The 18,920-nt window shown below is 38.9% G+C and overlaps 1 protein-coding gene across 9 annotated transcripts in view; it reads left to right on the plus strand.

Annotated features, from left to right (window-relative positions):
- The window catches only part of FOCAD (focadhesin), a 302,205-nt gene that overhangs the window by 27,905 nt on the left and 255,380 nt on the right, over window positions 1-18,920 (plus strand). For 8 of the 9 annotated variants that reach the window (XR_013534562.1, XR_013534576.1, XM_078370173.1 and 5 more), the window contains 3 exons: window positions 2,551-2,639; window positions 5,305-5,379; window positions 8,199-8,353. Coding sequence is in view for 6 of the 9 variants with exons in the window: in XM_078370173.1 (XP_078226299.1) it covers window positions 2,551-2,639; window positions 5,305-5,379; window positions 8,199-8,353 (319 nt within the window). In the remaining 3 variants the exon portion in view is untranslated. The remainder of the gene's footprint in view (window positions 1-2,550; window positions 2,640-5,304; window positions 5,380-8,198; window positions 8,354-18,920) is intronic. The other variant, XM_078370206.1, reaches the window with a different exon arrangement.

Here is an 18,920-nt window from a genome sequence, read left to right on the forward strand (position 1 = left end):
GGTTAGGAGTTTGAGATCAGCATGGCCAACATGGTGAAACCTGTCTCTACTAAAAATACAAAAATTAGCTGAGCATGGTGGTGGGTGCCTATAATACCAGCTACTCAGGAGGCTGAGGCAGGAGAATCTCCTGAACCTGGGAGGTGGAGGTTGCAGTGAGTCCAGATTGCGTCACTGCACTCCAGCTTGGGCAACAGAACAAGACTGTCTCACAAAAAAAAAAAAAAAAAAAAAAAAAAAAAATTGCAGAGACAGGGTTTCACCATGTTGGCAAGGCTGGTCTCGCCTCCCCCTCACAAAGTGCTGGGATTTTAGGTGTGAGCCACTGTACCTGGCCCATTCTCCTATACCCTTATCTGATCCATTAGCAGCCACATTGGCTTTTTTTTTTTTTTTTTTTTTTCAAATATATCCAGAATCTGACCCCTTCGTACGTACCTCAAGTGATTCTATTGAAATCTTACCCCCTATTTGTGCAGCAGCTTCCCATTTTACTCAGGATAAATATGTCACTCCCTCTAGCGGCCTGCAAGGCATTTTACCACCCGGCTTCTCATTGATTCTCTGACCTGATTTACCATTCTTTTCCTCCTTCACTCTGCTCCACGCATATCTCTTTGTTCTTCCTAAGACAGGGCTTACGCAATTTATTAGCTTAGGGCTTTTCCTGTGCCTGTGACACTCTTCGCCCTAGATAATCTGTTTGGTTAACCTAACTTCCTTCTCCTTTAAGCCTGTTCACATGCCACCTTCTAGAAGATTCTGACCCTGACCACCATATTTAAAATACAAAGTGTGCACGTTCCCCATTTCTCATCCCCTTTGTTCTACTTTACTTACTTTCTGTTTTTTTAATAGCCATTACCGTATTCTCACATATTTTATATATTTGTTTAAAAAATTATCTCCTGCATTCTACTAGACTGTAAGCTCCATGAATGCAGACATTTTTGCCTATTTTGTTCACTGATATAACTCAAGCACCTAGAACTGTGCCAGACACACAATAGGCAACTAATAAGCGTTTGTTAAATGAATGAATGGATCTTCAAGATGGGAATGTATGTCCCCATAGAATCTTCTTTTTCCCCCATGGAGATTTTCTTTTTACCCATGTTTCCCAGGGATGCACTGTAGGAGATTCTGTTATATGTATTATGGAATTCAAAGGAGCAGAAAATTACAAGGAAGTTGTGATTGACACAATTGGGAAGTTAAACAGTTTTGACCTGTTTAAGCTAATAAGTAGATTTAGATAGGAAATTAGTTTGCAATCTTAGAACAAGTTGTTTCAGTGTTGTGGAATGTCAGATTCAGGGAGGAAAGTTGGACATAGATGTTGAAGAAAAAGACCAGGATAAATTACCCATTCAGGGACTTATAGTTTTGGATAGATAAAAGGGTGGAAAGTACAGGTTGATTATTCCTTATCTGAAATGCTTGGGACCAGAAGTGTTTTGGATTTTGATTTTTTTTTTTAAATTTTGGAATATTTGCATATGCTTTAAATGGGTTGAATATCCTAATCTGAAAATCCTAAATGCCCCAACATATCCCTTGAGTGTCATTTCACTTGAGTGTCACATCAGCGCTCGAAAAGTTTCAGATTTTGTGACATTTTGGATTTTAGATTTTCAGATTTGGGTTGTTCAAGCTTTAGTTAGAAAAGGCTGCCCGTTCATTCCAATATGCTTTGTTTTTTGAGATCGAGGGAGCTTGGTTTTTCTGCTTGCTATTTTTATAAGTTAATCTAGGGTTGTTTATTGATATAAATTTTAATGTTGATCATAATAAGTAGGTGAGCTAGGGAACCCTATTTTTCAGAGTAGTGTAATTTTGTAGGTTTAGTGCTTCATGGAAATGGGATAAATTAGGGTCCTTAGGAAATCCTCTTATTAGTTCCATGCTTCTGCTTTTATCACCTGCCCTTCCCATCCTTTTTGCTTGCTTTTCTTTTTGTGAGCCCAGTAGGAATGAGAAGTGAGATGTAAATATTAAAAGTTGGTGCTAATTGCTTGCTGTTCCTCCTTTAGGAAGCAAGCACTCTGTTTTAATGTGTGAATTTCTAGGTCTTTTCTATACTTCCTGAAAAAAGTTCCCCTAGGCTTCACACTTGTCACTAGCAGTTGGATTAGTGCTTAAATGAAAGCTTGCACCAAACTGAGCCGTAGTTGAAGTAATTTTATGACAGTTTGACTCTCCCTTATAGGTTTTGATCCACGAAAGAATTAATTTCTGTTTCAAATGTGTGGTTGAACTTTTGGATTTTTTTTTTTTGCATTTCCCTAGTGTGAATTAATTTTTTTCAGGATTAGCTCTCATGGGAAAAACCAAGAGAGGTTGGACATTTTTAGTTTATTTATCAATCATGACATTTGAGTGCTGAATGACAATGAAGTTATGCCAAGTATTACTTTGCAGAACCCTGTGCTTTATTTACATTGTTGTCTTTGGAATGGATTACATTCACATTATTTGAGGAATAATTAATTGGGGTTCCAATTCAGACCAGTTGGAAGACTAACAAATATTCTTTTGTTTTGGTTACAGAAACTGCGTACATACATGTAAGAGAAGCAAAAATGTCAGATGATATCAGGAAAAGGTTTGAATTTCCAAATTCTCTTATCCAATCACAGGTAATTTTGTTTGTTTATTTTTGCTCATGGCAACAAATACACCTGTTCTGTGGATTGTTATCTGAACTTTATATATTTAACATTAAATTTTTATTCTACATGTAGAGATTTATATTATTTTATGAAACAACTTTTATGAGATAATTTGAAAATATATATCTCACTAAGAAAGCAAATATTTGAAATTGATCAATCTCAGCTTCTATTTATATATCATACTTTTCTTCCTAGCGATAATAAAACTTTGATTAACTAGTAAGCCTCGGAATATGTTCGTTTCTTTTTTTTTTTTTTGGCCTATAATTATTGGGAACAGATGTAAATAGTTATATGTCCACAGAGTATTAGGGATTAATATTTAATAAGATATATCCTACACATTATATACATATTTGTAATAATGACATTTAATAAGTAAAATATCCTGGATTAAAAAATTTGATGTGTCTACTGAAGAGATTGTGGTAACTTTAGTGAGCTTTTCAATAGTTAAATAGTTAAAATGAAGATGGTTTTCTGGTTAGCCCTTAGCTAACTAGAAGCATTCTGGTTAAGCAAGGTATCATAATAGCTTACTGTCTTTTCTTGTGAGAGTAAAGCTAACAGACCAGCAGGTACCATCTTGAAGACTTAACAACGTACGGCGCCTTGGATACTTTCAACAGTTAACTTCGGAGATGCCTGCTGTGGGAATTGACTTAGCTGGGTAGTGGGGAACCCTTCCATGAGGAGTAGAACACTCCTTATGCAAGATTCCCTTCTACCTGGCTGGGTTGGAGTCATATCCTACAGGACCGTGAAGAAGAAGATGAACGCTTGGAGGATACTGTTCATAGTTTTATTTTTCTGTGCCTGGGGTCTCTTTGTTAGCATAGATAATCGAGAAATACCCATCTGTGTTACTGTGAAATTAGGTGAAAACTATATATGTATTGTTTAGTGTAGGATGTCTATTTGAATTCTGTTTTAGAACATTTAAGTAGCAGTGTAGGCTGATTTATCCTCGGGTTTTGTATTTTAAAAAATCAGTTTAGGCTAGTATCTCTGATTTGTTAGAAGATGAAATGAAAAGTGTATTAGAGAAATTGAACCTGGTGGAGAATGGGGAATTAAGCTTTTTTTTCTTTTAGTTCTTTTTCTAAGTATGGACTGTAGCTTTTTCTTTGTCCCTATTGTGTTTCATATTGGTTTTATTAGGTTCTTGTGTTTGTGTCCTGTACTTTGCAAATATTTCTTATTGTTCTTCTGTAACCACTGCTCAGTGTTAGCACCATATTTCATTTATTCATGCACCTTTTTTTTGAAGATTTTAACGTCTTTGAAATTGGATTGCATCTAGTAATGATGGCAGTAGTTGAGATACAGTTGGTATTGCCTGCACATTTGTAAACTTGAACATGATTTTCTACAGGAGTCTAAAAGAGCTCTTGTGTGAATATAAAATCAAAATTCTAACTTAAAAGAAGCATTGTATATCACAGACTAATTGGCAGCCTTTCTTCTTTCTAGTGGTACACAATATAATGGTGCAACTTGCAGTTCATGATCAGTTACATTCAATGAAGTATAGCATATTTTGTAAATCAGGAGCTCAACTTATCCATGGGCACTCAATTCTTGTTACTATTCCTTTTACTAGGAGATAAGAGACAGTAAGTAAGTTGGACTAAACTTAATATTCGTGTAAATGAATGACTTGTATTGCAAAACTGGAACCACAAGCGCTGCGGTCTTAAATCAGTTCCAATGTGTGAAATTCAAAGAGTAAAATGAGGAAGGAGTGGGTGCTGTGTTTTTATTTGAGCTTTTCTGGAGACTTTGGAAGAGTGACAGCTATTCACAGTTATACCATAATTTGGTCCCAAGTGCAGGATGGACAGTTGTTGCAGTAGTGAAGTTTTCCTAACCCATACACAGAATGGCTATGATTGTTGCTAGCCTATTGACTCTAAGACAGTAGTACTGGGTAGTGCTGAGGAACTAGGGGACTAAAGTTGAAGTAGTAGGAGGTAATGATATTCATGTCTTTATGTAACCAGCACTCCTGTAAAAACATTGAATTTAATTTTCTTTTTTTTTTTTGACTAAATCAGGATATGGGAAAATTATGAAAGCTTACATTTAAATTGAATTTAAGGGCTGAAACCTATGAAAAAATGATAAAGAAATCAAAATTATATGACCTAGAGGAAGGAGAAGGGTGGTGGTGGAGGGAAGCCATCCCTTTTGATTCACATCTGTGCGGGCTATAGTCATAAAGATGAGTTTCTTCATCTTCGTTAATGGTGTGGTGAAGCGTGATAGATTTCATTTCAATGCAAAGATGATTTTAAAAACTATGGGGTTTCTCATTCATGGTTTAATGGAGTTATCTTCTGATACTGACAGCAATTCAAACCAATAATCTGGCAGTTTTCTTAACTTCTAGGAACTATAGTTGCTTACTGGTAACCTGGGATAGCTATGCCTACCTTGAGGGCTGTTCCAAAGATTAGAAATTATATATGTGGAGTGCTTAATTCAATACCTTCTACATAGCACATACTTAATAAATGAAAATTTTATTTATTCCCAATTGACTGCCTGGCATACTCATATCAACTAGTATTGATATTTGGAAAGAACTTCTAAGGGACTGTATTCATTAATTTTATTTGTTTTTTAGGCTGTGGGTCATCTTCTTGCTGCAGTCCTAAAGGAAAATGGTTTTTCAGAAAAGATTCACCAATCTACAGATCAGGTCTGTGTTTAACTTTATGGTTTAATTCTCTTCAGATAAGATACCTACTAGCTGGATCAGATATGCACCTGTCTTGTTTCCCTGATAGTTCAGATCATAGTAGAAATGTTTTTGAATTGTGAGAACTTCATTGCCCTTTTTGTTTGTTTGCCTTGTTTTTATTGTATAGCATTTAAAAAGTTTTAAATTTATGAAAACACACTCTAGGAGTGAGACATGGAGGGCTGGAGGAGTATTCTTATGACTATTAATGAAAAATAATATGGGTGGAATGAGAGAAGGCATGCTTTAGAGAAGATTGATAGTTACCTTTGAGGGAATCATTTTGGTTAATGAAAAGAATGGCCCTGTTTGGATGTAGATTTCTCATGCTTCAGCTCAGCCCCAGTTGTGAGTTCTTAGTTGGCAAGGTCATACATTGACAGTCAAAGCTGAAAAATTCCATCCTAACACAAATAGCAGGTGAGTGCTCAGAGTTGAAGCAATGCCAGCTTACTGAGATATACCACTTGGGACTTGGTTGATCAATGTTGTGTATTTTGACTTGCTAGTTGGGAAACTTTTCTTAGAGGTCTTCGCAGGTGTCCTCTATAGGGAACATAGGTGATGGAAATAAGATTCTTTTTTTTTTTCACAGCAGAAATAAATTGATTTTCTTTTTCTCACATTCTTTTTGATTAGCTGCTCCAAGTTACATTTCTTTATCACTTCCGCCGACATAGTGAAGTAAATGTAGAACAAACTTCACTAACTGGCATTCGTCTGGTATTTGTATGTAGTCATATAAATTAGGTTTTCTGAGAACTCTGTTCCTAATCCTGTCTATAATCACATTGTGTACTTTGAAAAGATCTAGTGGTTTTATTTAAACTGCCAGGATTTATTGAATGTCAAATCCCTGTAACTGTTTCCTCTTCTACTAAAAATGAAAAGCATTCACAGTATTACCTGAAGCAGCAGTTTATTTATTCATTTGTTTTGTTTTTCTGGTGTAGTAAGAGAGTAATGACATTTAGAACCTTTTGATATTGTTTATACAACTGAATACAATGTCCTTCTGAATAAAAGGTGAAGTGGAATATAAATATTTCCTTCCTGTAGTGACTATTAACTGTATTGTTATTTTAATAGTGGGATGCTAAGATTGAAAAGATTCTCTGCCATCTACAGAGGGGAAGTGGGTATGAAATGATGTTGCTTTTCTTTTCTTTTCTTTTCTTTTTTTGAGACAGAGTCTGGCTCTGTCGCCCAGGCTGGAGTGAGTGGCACGATCTCAGCTCACTGCAACTTCTGTCTTCCAGGTTCAAGCAATTATTATGTCTCAGCCTCCTGAGGAGCTGGGATTACAGGCATGCATCACCATGCCCAGCTAATTTTTGTGTATTTTTAGTAGAGATGGAGTTGCACCTTGTTGGCCAGGCTCGTTTCAAACTTCCAACCTCAGTTGGAAATCCCAAAGTGTTGGAATTACAGGCATGAGCCACAGCACCTGGCCTTGATTTTCTTTCTTTTATTAATAGTTATTCTTTGGGGGCCAGGGAATTAATTTTTCCAAAATTATGTATTTCCCTAATAAGTTGTATAAGGAAAAAGGAAAAATCACTTCATTATTTGTTCTACTTCTCTTTTTTTTTTAAAAGAATACAATTGTGTGTATGTCTAAATGGACTTTATTCATAATGCAGTCATATATAGGTTTATTGTTAGCAGTAAACCTTTTTGGTGATCCTGGGTTCATGAGAAAATTATAAAAGCTAGAACCTCTGCTTTGATAGATTTTTCCAAAATGAAAACTTATATTTACTTATATGTCATTTTCATGCTTTTCTATCAAAAGACAGACTCACAGTGTGAGAGGGAAAAAGTCAGTTTCTTTCTTGGGCAAAACACTTTTTCCTAGGCTTTTTTTTGTGTGTGTGGGGGGTTAGTTATGTGATGAGCAGCTTGCTGGTGGCCTGTCCTACTTCTCTCTCTCTCTCTCTCTCTTTTTTTTTTTAAACTTGAGATGGAGTCTTGCTCTGTTGCCCAGGCTGGAGTACAGTGGCACAGTCTAGGCTAACAACAGCCTCTGCCTCCCAGGTTCAAGCAATTCTCCTGCCTCAACCTCTCGAGTAGCTGGGATTATAGGCTACCACACCCAGCTACTTTTTGCATTTTTACTAGAGACAGGATTTTACCATGGTGGCTGTTGGCCAGGCTGGTCTTGAACTCCTGACCTTGTGATCTACCCACCTCACCCTCTCAAAGTGCTGGGATTACAGGAATGAGCCACAGTGCCTGACCTTTCTCTCTATTCTATCTGGGCGCACATTAGACTTCAACAAACTGTGGCAGGGGCATTGTGGGTGGTGGTGAGGTGCATGTAGGCCATAGAGGTTGGTGGTAGGAGAGCAGGAACGTTTTCTGAAAATAACTGTTACTGCCATTGAAGGCTTGTAGCATAGATAGTATTTGGACTTCAACTTAGACTAACTGATAAACTGATGCTATTAGTGTCTGGTTAAATTCTTTGGTTATAGCAACGTGCTAGAACAAAGTCTTAGCTTTGCTGTGTGGCTTGAACTCAGGTCATACCTCTGCCTGCAGCCAGCCTTGTTTTACAGCCATGATACCAGGTGAGAGAGAGTTGCTATATCAGAACACATCCATTACCTCTCTTGGAAAATTGACTTCATATTATTCTAGGAACAGAGTAATAAGAGCATCATCTTTATATAGGAAAGCTAGCCTACTGTGAACAAATTACACATTGATGAATGACGGAAGGTGTGTGTTTGCTGCTCATCAGAATTGTCTTGTAATCACTGGTTTGGTTTCAGACTCCTGCTTTGAACTTGCTGTGGGAGAAGTGCTGCAGTGACGATGTAGTGGTTCGAACAGCCTGCTGTGAAGGTCTCGTGGCACTTGTTGCTCAGGATCATGCAGAGTTCAGCTATGTTCTCAATGGGGTACTCAACCTGATTCCATCAACCAGGTACTTTTTCCTCAGTATTTGGTCAGGTAATGATTTAAGCTTTTAGGGAAAAAAAATTCAGTAAATACCTATTAATGGTCAACATTGGTCCTACTTGCCAGTGGTTTTCCTTGCTCTTAAAATGTCATGCAGTTGCTATGTCATTATGAAAAGATCATGCTAATTTAAACCCTACAGTTTTGGAATTTGTGCTCATTTGCTCTACTTAAATTTGTCATTGTTCTTTTTAAGAAGAAAATGGCTAAATAGTTTATAGTTCAAAAATGCAATGCAGATTCCTGACTTATTTTCAGAAAGCAGGGTATCCATAAGCAACGTTTCTTTCAGAATGGTATAGTTTATACATTGTAGTGAGTGGCATTATTGGCCAGCCATTGACATTAGTGTATTAGAAAATAATGGCACTTATTTCTCAAATATTTTGTGGTTTAGGGATGTCTTTTCCCTGATTATTCCAAGTTAATAATGTTTTGTTCTTTGAATTTGTTTGGTATGACCGTATTTAGTCCATTTGCAGACTGAGGTAATGGGATAATAAGGAATAAGAGGACTCTATATCAGGGATCCAATATGGTCAAATAGGACCATATTTGAACCAGCGAGCTTCTGTTGTAAACTACTCCCTGAAAAGGAGTTGTTACTCTTTGCTTCAAGGTATTGTCTTGAGCTACATGTCCTAATGTTTGCCTACTTCAAATCATTTGGGCTTGCCCCTTTCCCTCACCTCTCACCAAGCTTCCCTCCTCCTTTGTGGAGCTACTTTTGTTGTTGTTGTTGTTGTTGTTGTTGTTGTTGTTGTTGTTGAGACAGCAGTCTTGCTCAGTTGCCCAGGCTGGAGTACAGTGGTGCAATCTTGGCTCACTGCAGCCTTCGCCTCTCGGGTTCAAGCAATTCTCTGCCTCAGCCTTCTGAGTAGCTGGGATTACAGACATCCCCTACCACGCCTGCCTAATTTTTTTGTATTTTTAGTAGAAACGGGGTTTCACTATCTTGGCCAGGCTGGTCTTGAATTCCTTACCTCATGATCTACCTGCCTTAGCCTCCCAGAGTTTCCAGTGGTTTTTATTCATCTTTATTATAGTATCATCAGGGCTGAGTACTTAATTTTTTTCCCCTGTCTTCAGTGGAGATGGAGTACAGCTGTAATTACAATTTGTGGAAAGATGCCTGGCATGGTGGCTAATGCCTGTAATCCTAGCACTTTGGGAGGCTGAGGCAGGTGGATCACCTGAGGTCAGGAGCTCGAGACTAGCCTGGCCAACATGGTAAAACTGCGTCTCTACTAAAAATACAAAAATTAGCCAGATGTGGTGACATGTGCCTGTAGTACCAGCTACTTGGGAGGCTGAGGCACAAGAATCACTTGAACCCAGGAGGTGGAGGTTCCAGTGAGTTCAGATTGTGCCACTGTACTCCAGCCTGGGTGACAGAGTGACACTCCATCTCAACAACAACAATTATTTATGGGAAGATTCCTGGGCTTGAAGTTGTTTGGGCTAAACAACCCTAGCCTTTTTACCTTTCTTTATAAATCATTCCTGTTTCCTTAGATCCTTTCTTTGTGTTTTTTTGGCACCTTGGTGTTAATTAATTCCCTCCCCTCTCCTTCCCTCCCCCCCTCCCTCCCTGCCATCCCCTCCCCTCCCTTCCCCTTCCTCCTCTCTTTCCTTTCCTTTTTCTCCTCCTTCCTCCCTCCTTTCCTCTTGCTGTGCTGCCCAGACATTATTATAGCTCACTGAATCCTCAAACTCCTGGGCTCAAGTAGTTCTCCCGCCTCAGCCTCCTAAGTAGGTGTGACTACAGATGTGTGCCAGCATGCCTTGCTTGATTTTTCTTTCCCTTTTGCAGTCTGTGGTTGCAAAAGGAAAAGCCCTTGCCAAAGTAGATTCAGTCTTCTGTTCAAGTTATGTTTCTCTGCATGAACCCTCTTCTTTACACATCATAACTGTTTAGTCCTCCTGAGCCTTTGTGTGTGCTCCACCATTGTTGTTAATGGTAGCCTTAGTTATTTTTAAATTTAAAAATGTGATTTTTGGGCCGGGCGCGGTGGCTCACACCTGTAATCCCAACACTTTGGAAGGCTGAGGCGAGGGGGACACCTGAGGTCAGGAGTTCGAGACTATCCTGACCAACATGGTGAAACCCTATCTCTACTAAAAATACAAAAGTTAGTCAGGTGTGGTGACACATGCCTGTAGTCTCAGCTACTTGGGAGGTTGAAACAGGAGAATAGCTTGATCCTGAGAGATAGAGGTTGCAACGAGCTAAGATTGTGCCACTGCAATCCAGTGTGGGCAACAGAGCGAGACTCAGTCTCAATAAAGAAAAAAAAATGTGTTTTTTAAAAAATAAATAATACATTCATGTTGGATATTTGAGGCAAAGCCTCTGTCTTATCTCTCTATCTGTGTGTGTGTGTGTGTGTGTGTGTGTGTCTGTGTGTGTTTTTCCCTCATGGAGGACAAACTGCTAGTAGGTCTTAGAATATTCTATGCAACATATGATAGAAAATTTGTATATATGTGTATTTAAATATATATTTTCCTCACTTAACAAACAGAAATAGTAACCTGTTACATAATATTCTTTATTTGCATTTTCAGTGAAAAAATGTATCTTGGAGCTTGTATTATGCTATTCTTGCATTGCTATAAAGAAATACCTAAGGCTAGGCTGGGCGCGGTGGCTCAAGCCTGTAATCCCTGCACTTTGGGAGGCCGAGGCGGGTGGATCACAAGGTCAACAGATCGAGACCATCCTGGTCAACATGGTGAAACCCCGTCTCTACTAAAAATACAAAAAATTAGCTGGGCACAGTGATGCGTGCCTGTAATCCCAGCTACTCAGGAGGCTGAGGCAGGAGAATTGCCTGAATCCAGGAGGCGGAGGTTGCAGTGAGCCGAGATCACATCATTGCACTCCAGCCTGGGTAACAAAATCAAAACTCCGTCTCAAAAAAAAAAAAAAAAAAGAAATACCTAAGGCTAGTTAATTTATAAAGAAAATGGATTCATTTTGGCTCATGGTTCTACAGGCTGTACAGGAAGAATGGTGCCAGTATCTGCTTCTGGCAAGGGCTTCAGGAAGCTTACAGTCATTGTGGAAGGCAAAGGGGAGCAGGCGCATCACATGGTAGAAGCCAGGAGCAAGAGAGAGGGGGAGGTCCAAGATACTTTTAAGCAACGAGAACTCTCGTGAACTAACTGAGCAAGAACTCACTTATCACCAAGGGGGTGATACTAAATCATTCATAAGGGATCTACCGCCATGATTCAGTCGCCTCCTACCAGGTCTCATCTCCAACATTGGGAATCATATGTCAACATAAGATTTGGAGGAGACAAACATCCAAACCATTCAGAGCTCATTCTGTAAAACATATAAAGAGCTTTCTATTATTTTTTTCTAGCTGAATAATATTACATTGTGTGGATGAGCCATAATTTATCAATTTCCTATTATTTCTAATCTTTTTTTTTTTGAGACTGAGTCTTGCTCTGTTGCCAGGCTGGAGTGCAGTGGCATGATCTTGGGTCACTGCAACCTCTGCCTCCCAGGTTCAAGCAGTTCTTCTGCCTCAGCCTCCTGAGTAGCTGGGACTACAGGTGCACACCACCGTGCCTGGCTAATTTTTATATTTTTAGTATAGATTGGGTTTCACCATGTTGGCCAGGATGATCTCCATCTCTTGACCTTGTGATCCTCCCACCTCCACTTCCCAAAGTGCTGGGATCACAGGTGTGAGCCCCTCAAGCCTGGCCCTAGTCTTTTACAAACGATAGTGCTTCTGTTACTAATCTTATATAGGTAGGTGACCATAATAGGTTCTTTGGCTATTTGGCAAACCTATGGAAGAAAGCCTTGAATTTTATAGTAAGCAAATATAGGAATTTTAACAATGGAAGGATGCTGGACATTTAAAAGAAATTCTTATCTCAAAATGTTCATATTGTCTAAATTGTCATCCACAGGGACATATAGACAGAGTAGATGCTGAAGCTAACCAATGTAACTTTTGAATGAATTTGATCATCAAATATATAAAAGCTAAGTTTTCCTTATTGTTGCCATTGGAGAGAATGATTATATGTTAGAAAACATAATTTTCTTCATTGCTTTATTTCAAGTAGCAGAACTTTGTGGTGTGTAGTGATTATGAAGACTATACTTTGTACTGTTTATGTTTACCAAAAAAAACCCCAACAAAATGAGAATCAATTTTAAGAAACAAGCTAATTAAGAACAGGAGACTCAGACGGCTTCCTCCTCCTCCAAAATGAACCTCAGGGAATCGTCTGAGACAGAAAACCTTCTGTGTCTTTGGGATCTAAAGGCAGGAATGGGCCAGGCGTGGTGGCTTCTGCCTGTAATCCCAACACTTTGGGAGGCTGAGGGAGGCGCATTGCTTGAAGCCAGGAGTTGAAGAGCAGCCAGGCCAACAAGTTATAACCCCATCTCTAATAAAAATACAAAAAAATTAGCGGAGTGTGGTGGCACGTGCCTGTAGTCCCAGCTACTCAGGAGGCTGAGGCAGGAGAATCGCTTAAACCCAGAGGCAAAGGTTGCAGTGAGCCAAGATCATACTACTGCACTCCAGCCGGGAAAACAAAGTGAGATTCGGTCTCAACCAGTCACTCACTCAATCGGTCCATCACTCAATCAATCAATGTAGGAATGACTTTGGGTGAGACACTTTGGGACTTCAGTTTCTATTATTTAATTTCTACTTGTCTCTGACTTCTTAAATTAGAGATTTATTGGTATCTAGAGGCAACTTGGGAACTGAGATACACCATAATTGCTTATCTTTGATTTAGAAAGATAATTTTAAAACTTTATCTTTCCATCTTGTTTATTTATCTTCTATGATACTATCCTTCAGGAAGTAAGAAAGAGAGGGGATGGATAGAAAAAGCCAATAGTGAGAAGCAGCCTTCTATAGAATAGATATTTAGAGAATGTAGCTCATTGAGTTTTCTTTTTCTTTTCTTTTTTTTTTTGAGATGGAGTTTTGCTCTTGTTACCCAGGCTGGAGTGCAATGGCGTGATCTCGGCTCACCACAACCTCCGCCTCCTGGGTTCAGGCAATTCTCCTGCCTCAGCCTCCTGAGTAGCTGGGATTACAGGCATGCACCACCATGCTCAGCTAATTTGTTGTATTTTTAGTAGAGACGGGGTTTCACCATGTTGACCAGGATGGTCTCGATCTCTTGACCTCATGATCCATCCGCCTTGGCCTCCCAAAGTGCAGGGATTACAGGCTTGAGCCACTGTGCCCGGCACTTAATGAGTTTTCTTGGCATTTAGAGCATATTTTGAAAGTGTGAAAGAAAGATGGAAGGAAAAGTAGATGAGTCCATCTCTTCCAGCCTTATAACTTGTTCCTTTGTCCTTTGTAAGTCTAGTCTATAAGGTTCCATTGGAACACCTATGGAGCCCCCCTTCCACCTGAAGCCCAGCCCACAATTTGAGAAGCATTGGCTTAGAGCAGGTTACATTGTATAGTCTAACTTTGAAAAAGACTTGACATTGCAATGCTCTGGTTGTCTAAACTTCAGGGAGTGGCTGGGAAAGGTTCTGGCTCTGCTTGAGAGACTGTTCTCTTCAAAGGAATAGTTTGATGTCCTAGAGTGTTCTTTGTTCAAAGCTGAGGCAACATGAAACAATTGTAAACTAGTTTTTTATAGCTTCTGTAAACAAAGAAATGGATTTAAGAGGTCTAAAATGTTCTTTAATCAGTAAGGAAATTTGAAAAAAAATTATTCCCTAGGGATGGTGAAGGAAAGAAGAGGACCACAAAAGAAACACAGTAAGGAAGTCATTATCACCAGTCGAATATGAATTTTGAAATGAAATGAAACTGAACTAAAGTAAAAGATATATAGTAGCATATAGTTTTCTAGACCTTTCAGGAATTGTTTGTTTTGAGTTTAGATTGTTTTTGGTTTTGTTGATTTTGGTTTTTACGTTGACTGTATCCTGGAATAAAAAGTCCCAAAGCAGGGAATTTTCCATTTTTCTTTCCTTAGAATTTTTTTTCCCTTAACTGTGCTGGCTTCTAGAAGGCTCATGTAATCTTACAGTTGCTTAGTAACAGGATTGTGAATAAAAAATCTTGCTCTCCTGGAGAACCAGGTATTCAGTTTTGATATTGAGGTGTCATGACAGCCTGTAATTTCAGCTCAGCTGCTTCCCCCATTCCTTGTCTTAATATACTTGGTAGGAAGGTTATATGCTGGATAAACTAGGCTAGAACTTGATTTGTATGCCTTTTGTGCTTTTAAACAGGGAAAGGACCTGCCATCGAGGTATTTGGGAATATAAACCATATTAAAGTGTATTGTCTGAGACTTCTAAAGTCCACCTTTTAATGAAATTTAGCATAGGATATTAAAAATTCTTGTATTGGGTCCTAAGTAAAGCTGTTGGATTCAGTGAGTCTTTGATCATGGGTTGACGAAGGTTCAGTAGTTAAAAATGATTCTGAGAACCATTTGTAGTTAAGATTTAGGTTGATTTATTGGAGAAAATTCTTGCCTCTTAGGGCCTTCTCTTTTATTGATGATCCTGTTTCTTGGGAAACTTTATATCTTTGTTATGTTGGAAATGGCTAGCAACTGTATTCATATCTTGTTGTATTATTGAAGCTTTTCTGTATTATTTAGCTTCTTTCTTATTATTTTATTTGGCAGGAGAAGAAGAAGCAAGGGAGGATGCCTTTATGAGGTTTCCTCCAAGGTTTAGGGAAGACAACATACTTTAATCTGCAGCTGGGGTATCAGAGTACTACTACCTGAATCTGATGTGGTTTCAAGATTTATATTGATATTGATATTATGGCTTATTTAAATGTTATTAGAGAGGGACAGAATTGCTAGACCATGTCTGTTTTCCCGTTTTGTCTTTTAAATATTCCTTTTAAGCTTATTTGCTTGTTTCTAGATATTCTTCCTTTTGTTACCTAATCCTTTTTTTGCCCTTGAAAATCCCAGAATTTCTCTCAACTTTCGGCTCCTAACCAGGAAATTGGTTCCAGCCACTTTTCTGATCCTAGGACATTCTGCCCTATTTCTTTTTAAGTTAGTTGATTTGGTTGAAGTCTTTGTCACAAAATCTTCCATTGTAGAATCATGTATTTATATAGCTAAGATGTTTCTAGGTGGTTTACGAACAGTGGCTACTGAACACATGTTACTTTAATAATGGAAAAATGCTTCAGAAGAAATCAGCCCTTTTTTGGTACATAGAAGGCAAATGAGTGCACAGAACTTTGTAAAGCAAAAGCTCAGTAATGTTAAATTTCTTAGATTTTATTTTAAAGAAGCGTTTTTTTTGGGGGGGGTCCTTCATTTAAACATGGTTTTCTTAGAACTATTTATTTTTTCCTTGTCTTCTTGTCTCTGTTTATCTCTCTCATATAGTTTTATAATGAATTTAGACAATAATTTGATTATTTTTCTAGTGTTTATTACTCGCGTTTGCTGATGACTTACTATGCTGAAGGCTGGTGAATTACCTTGTTCATTTGAAATCCTTTCCAGTTAAAAAGCAACTTGGCCACATTTGTTCCCATGACACCTAGGGATGCATCCCTCTTGGGAAGTTATGTCATTCTCTTTAACCCAAGCCCTTTTAATTCTACCCCTTGTCAAATATGGGTACATCCTTGTGCCTAATGTTTGGTATATTTTGAAAGCAAAGAACCAAGCATTATTTGTACTCTTTCAGAAAGAGACCCAGCATACATGAGCAGTGTTTAGTGTTGTAATGAAATAATTTCCAAACAAAAAGAATCTGATACATGTTACTCATATGCACAGTAGTAACCATACCATGTTAACTAGCAAAAAGCAATCTGCTTGAGTATTTTTTAGTTAGTATAGTAGGTAGAGCTTGACTAAAAATTAAATTTTTTTTTTTTTATATCTTCAACATCATAGCTGACCCATACTCCCTTTCATTGCAGGTTAAGTATCCCCTATCTAAAATACTTGGGACCAGAAGTGTTTCAGATATTGTGTTTTTTGGATTTTGGGATATTTGTATATATATATAATGAGGTATCTTGGATTGACCCAAGTCCAAATACAAAATTCATTTATATTTCAGGCACACCTTATACACATAGCCGGAAGGTAATTTTGTACAGTATTTTAAATAATTTTGTGCGTGGAATAAAGTTTTAATTGTGTTTTGGCTGTAGCCTGCCACATGACTTCAGGGTGGCATTTTCAACTTGTGGTGTCACATCAGTGCTCACAAAATTTAGGATTTTGGAGCATTTAGGATTTAGGATTTTTGAATTAGGGATGCTCAACCTGTATGAGATCTGGGTCTTGGCTCTTATGCCCAGTGAAAATTGTGGTACTTTTTTGCATTGTCTCTTGCTACTGTGCTTGTGGCTCAGTTTTGAAGTTTCCTTTGCTTTCTTTAAAGGTTCTTGAGTAAATTCAGCTTTTCCTGGCACCTGCCCAAGAAAGGATTTATTCCAGCTGATCTTTATTGTAGGCTTCTGGCAGTAGTTTCCTGAGTGTATTAGGTCCCTTTGGGCTACCAGTTACAGACATCCACTTGAACTAGTGTGGGTAAAAATGGATTAAGTTTTTTGATAAAGGAGTATCTATTTTATAGGACCCAAAAATAAATATGCACCTAGGCCTCAGAAACAAATGGGATATAGACTGTGTCTTTCATTCTTCTTTCTTCCTGCAGACTTTCTCTGCCTCCTAGTTCACAGGGCACCAGCTGCTCCTGGCTTAACATCTCATATATGAGGCAGCCAGACTGAGATTGGAATTTCCTGGCCACAATTAAAAATTTTCAATGGTAGGGCCTGGAGCTGGATCAGCCAGCTCTGCCCAGTGTTGGTTTTCTAGAGCTGTTCTATCGAATGATGATAAACTTGATGGCTTAAGACAACATAAATTCATTCTTTAATGATTTCATTAGCCTTGCAGCCCAAAACCAAGGTGTCAGCAGAATTGATTCCTTTTGGAGGCTCTGTGGGGGAAATCTGTTCTGTGCCTCTCTACTAGCTTCTGGTGGCTGCTGGAAACCTTTGGCATTCCTTGCTTTTTGGCCTTGTAGCCTCAGTCCCTGCCTCTATATTCTTATGGCTGTCTTATCTGTGTATCTCTGTGTCTCAAGTACAATATCCCTGTACTTCGTCGGTAAGATGCCAGTCACTGGATTTACCACCCACCCAGGATGATCTCATCCCAAGATACTTAATTTAATTATATCTGCGGCCAGGTGCAGTGACTCACACCTGTAATCCCAGCACTTTGGGAGGCTGACGTGGGCAGATCATGAGGTCAGGAATCTGAGACTAGCCTGACCAACATGGTGAAACCCCATCTCTACTAAAAATCCAAAAATTAGCTGGGCATGGTGGCAGGCGCCTGTAATCCCAGCTACTCGGGAGGCTGAGGCAGGAGGTTGTGGTGAGCTGAGATAGCGCCATTGCACTCCAGCCTGGGCAACAAGAGTGAAACTTCGTCTCAAAAACAACAAAAAAATATATCTGCAAAGACCCTATTTTCATATAGGGTCACATTCATAGGTGCTGGGGGTTGGGATTTAGATGTATCTTCTGGGGGGACACAATTTAACTCTGCACTCACTGGTCTTCATTGTGCGAGCATTTGTGTGCAAGGATCACTTATACAGTAACCATATGAATGCAGAGGGAGTGGTAATTTCCAAAACAGAGAGGAGACTTGCTGAGAAATGCTGAGTGTATGATGAACTATATTGTTTGCCAAGAACAGTGACAAGGAAAACCTAGTCATCCCTCTCTGCCAAGTGGAAAACTGCTTGGGGCATTCTAAAGTAGCAAAACAGTATATATATATATCAAATACCGGTTAAAACAATTCTTTAAGCACAGGTCAGGTGACCCTGCCCCTGTGGCTCCCTCGTGGAGAATACTTTCTAGTTTGTCTTTGATCAGTGGTAAGCAGGCACCAGCTGCCTATCTAGTTCATCTTGGTTCTCTGAGAAAACATAGAACACCTGTTTGTTAATAATAATCACCTGCTCAGAGAGAACAACCACATGGGTCAGAATCTTCTCGGGGCCTTCAGCCCAGAAAGTTGTCAGCCCTGGAAGCTCTCAGCTCTGAAGACTGTTGGCCCCTGGATAGTCTCACTTTGCTGTTCTATCTGTATGTCTGCTTCTCAATGCCTTCAGTGCTGCCTGGGTGCAGGTCTCTACAGCCGAGCTGGTCTCAGTAGAGACTGAAATACTATTCATGAGGAGTCCTCTGCACTGGGACTGAATTTGGAGGAGAGCCACATGGAAATAGGTATTTCTCAGCCATTTACATCTAACTTTGAAACATAATTGTGCTTAAATAAAGGTGACTAATACTAGATCTATGTTGCTCAGACAGGGATAGAAGGAGGAGAGAGAGAGTGAATGGAGAATCAGTGTCAAATATAACTGTTAAATTGTGATGGTGGGATACAGCCTTGACTCCCCCTAACCCCCAGAGTGATTTCTTCAAATCGTAAATTATCTGTCTAAACAGCAATAATAATAGAAACAACTGCTGCTTTGTTTTCTA

Source organism: Callithrix jacchus, chromosome 1, assembly GCF_049354715.1.
Source record: "Callithrix jacchus isolate 240 chromosome 1, calJac240_pri, whole genome shotgun sequence".
In the NCBI taxonomy this organism is placed as follows: Eukaryota; Metazoa; Chordata; class Mammalia; order Primates; family Cebidae; genus Callithrix; species Callithrix jacchus.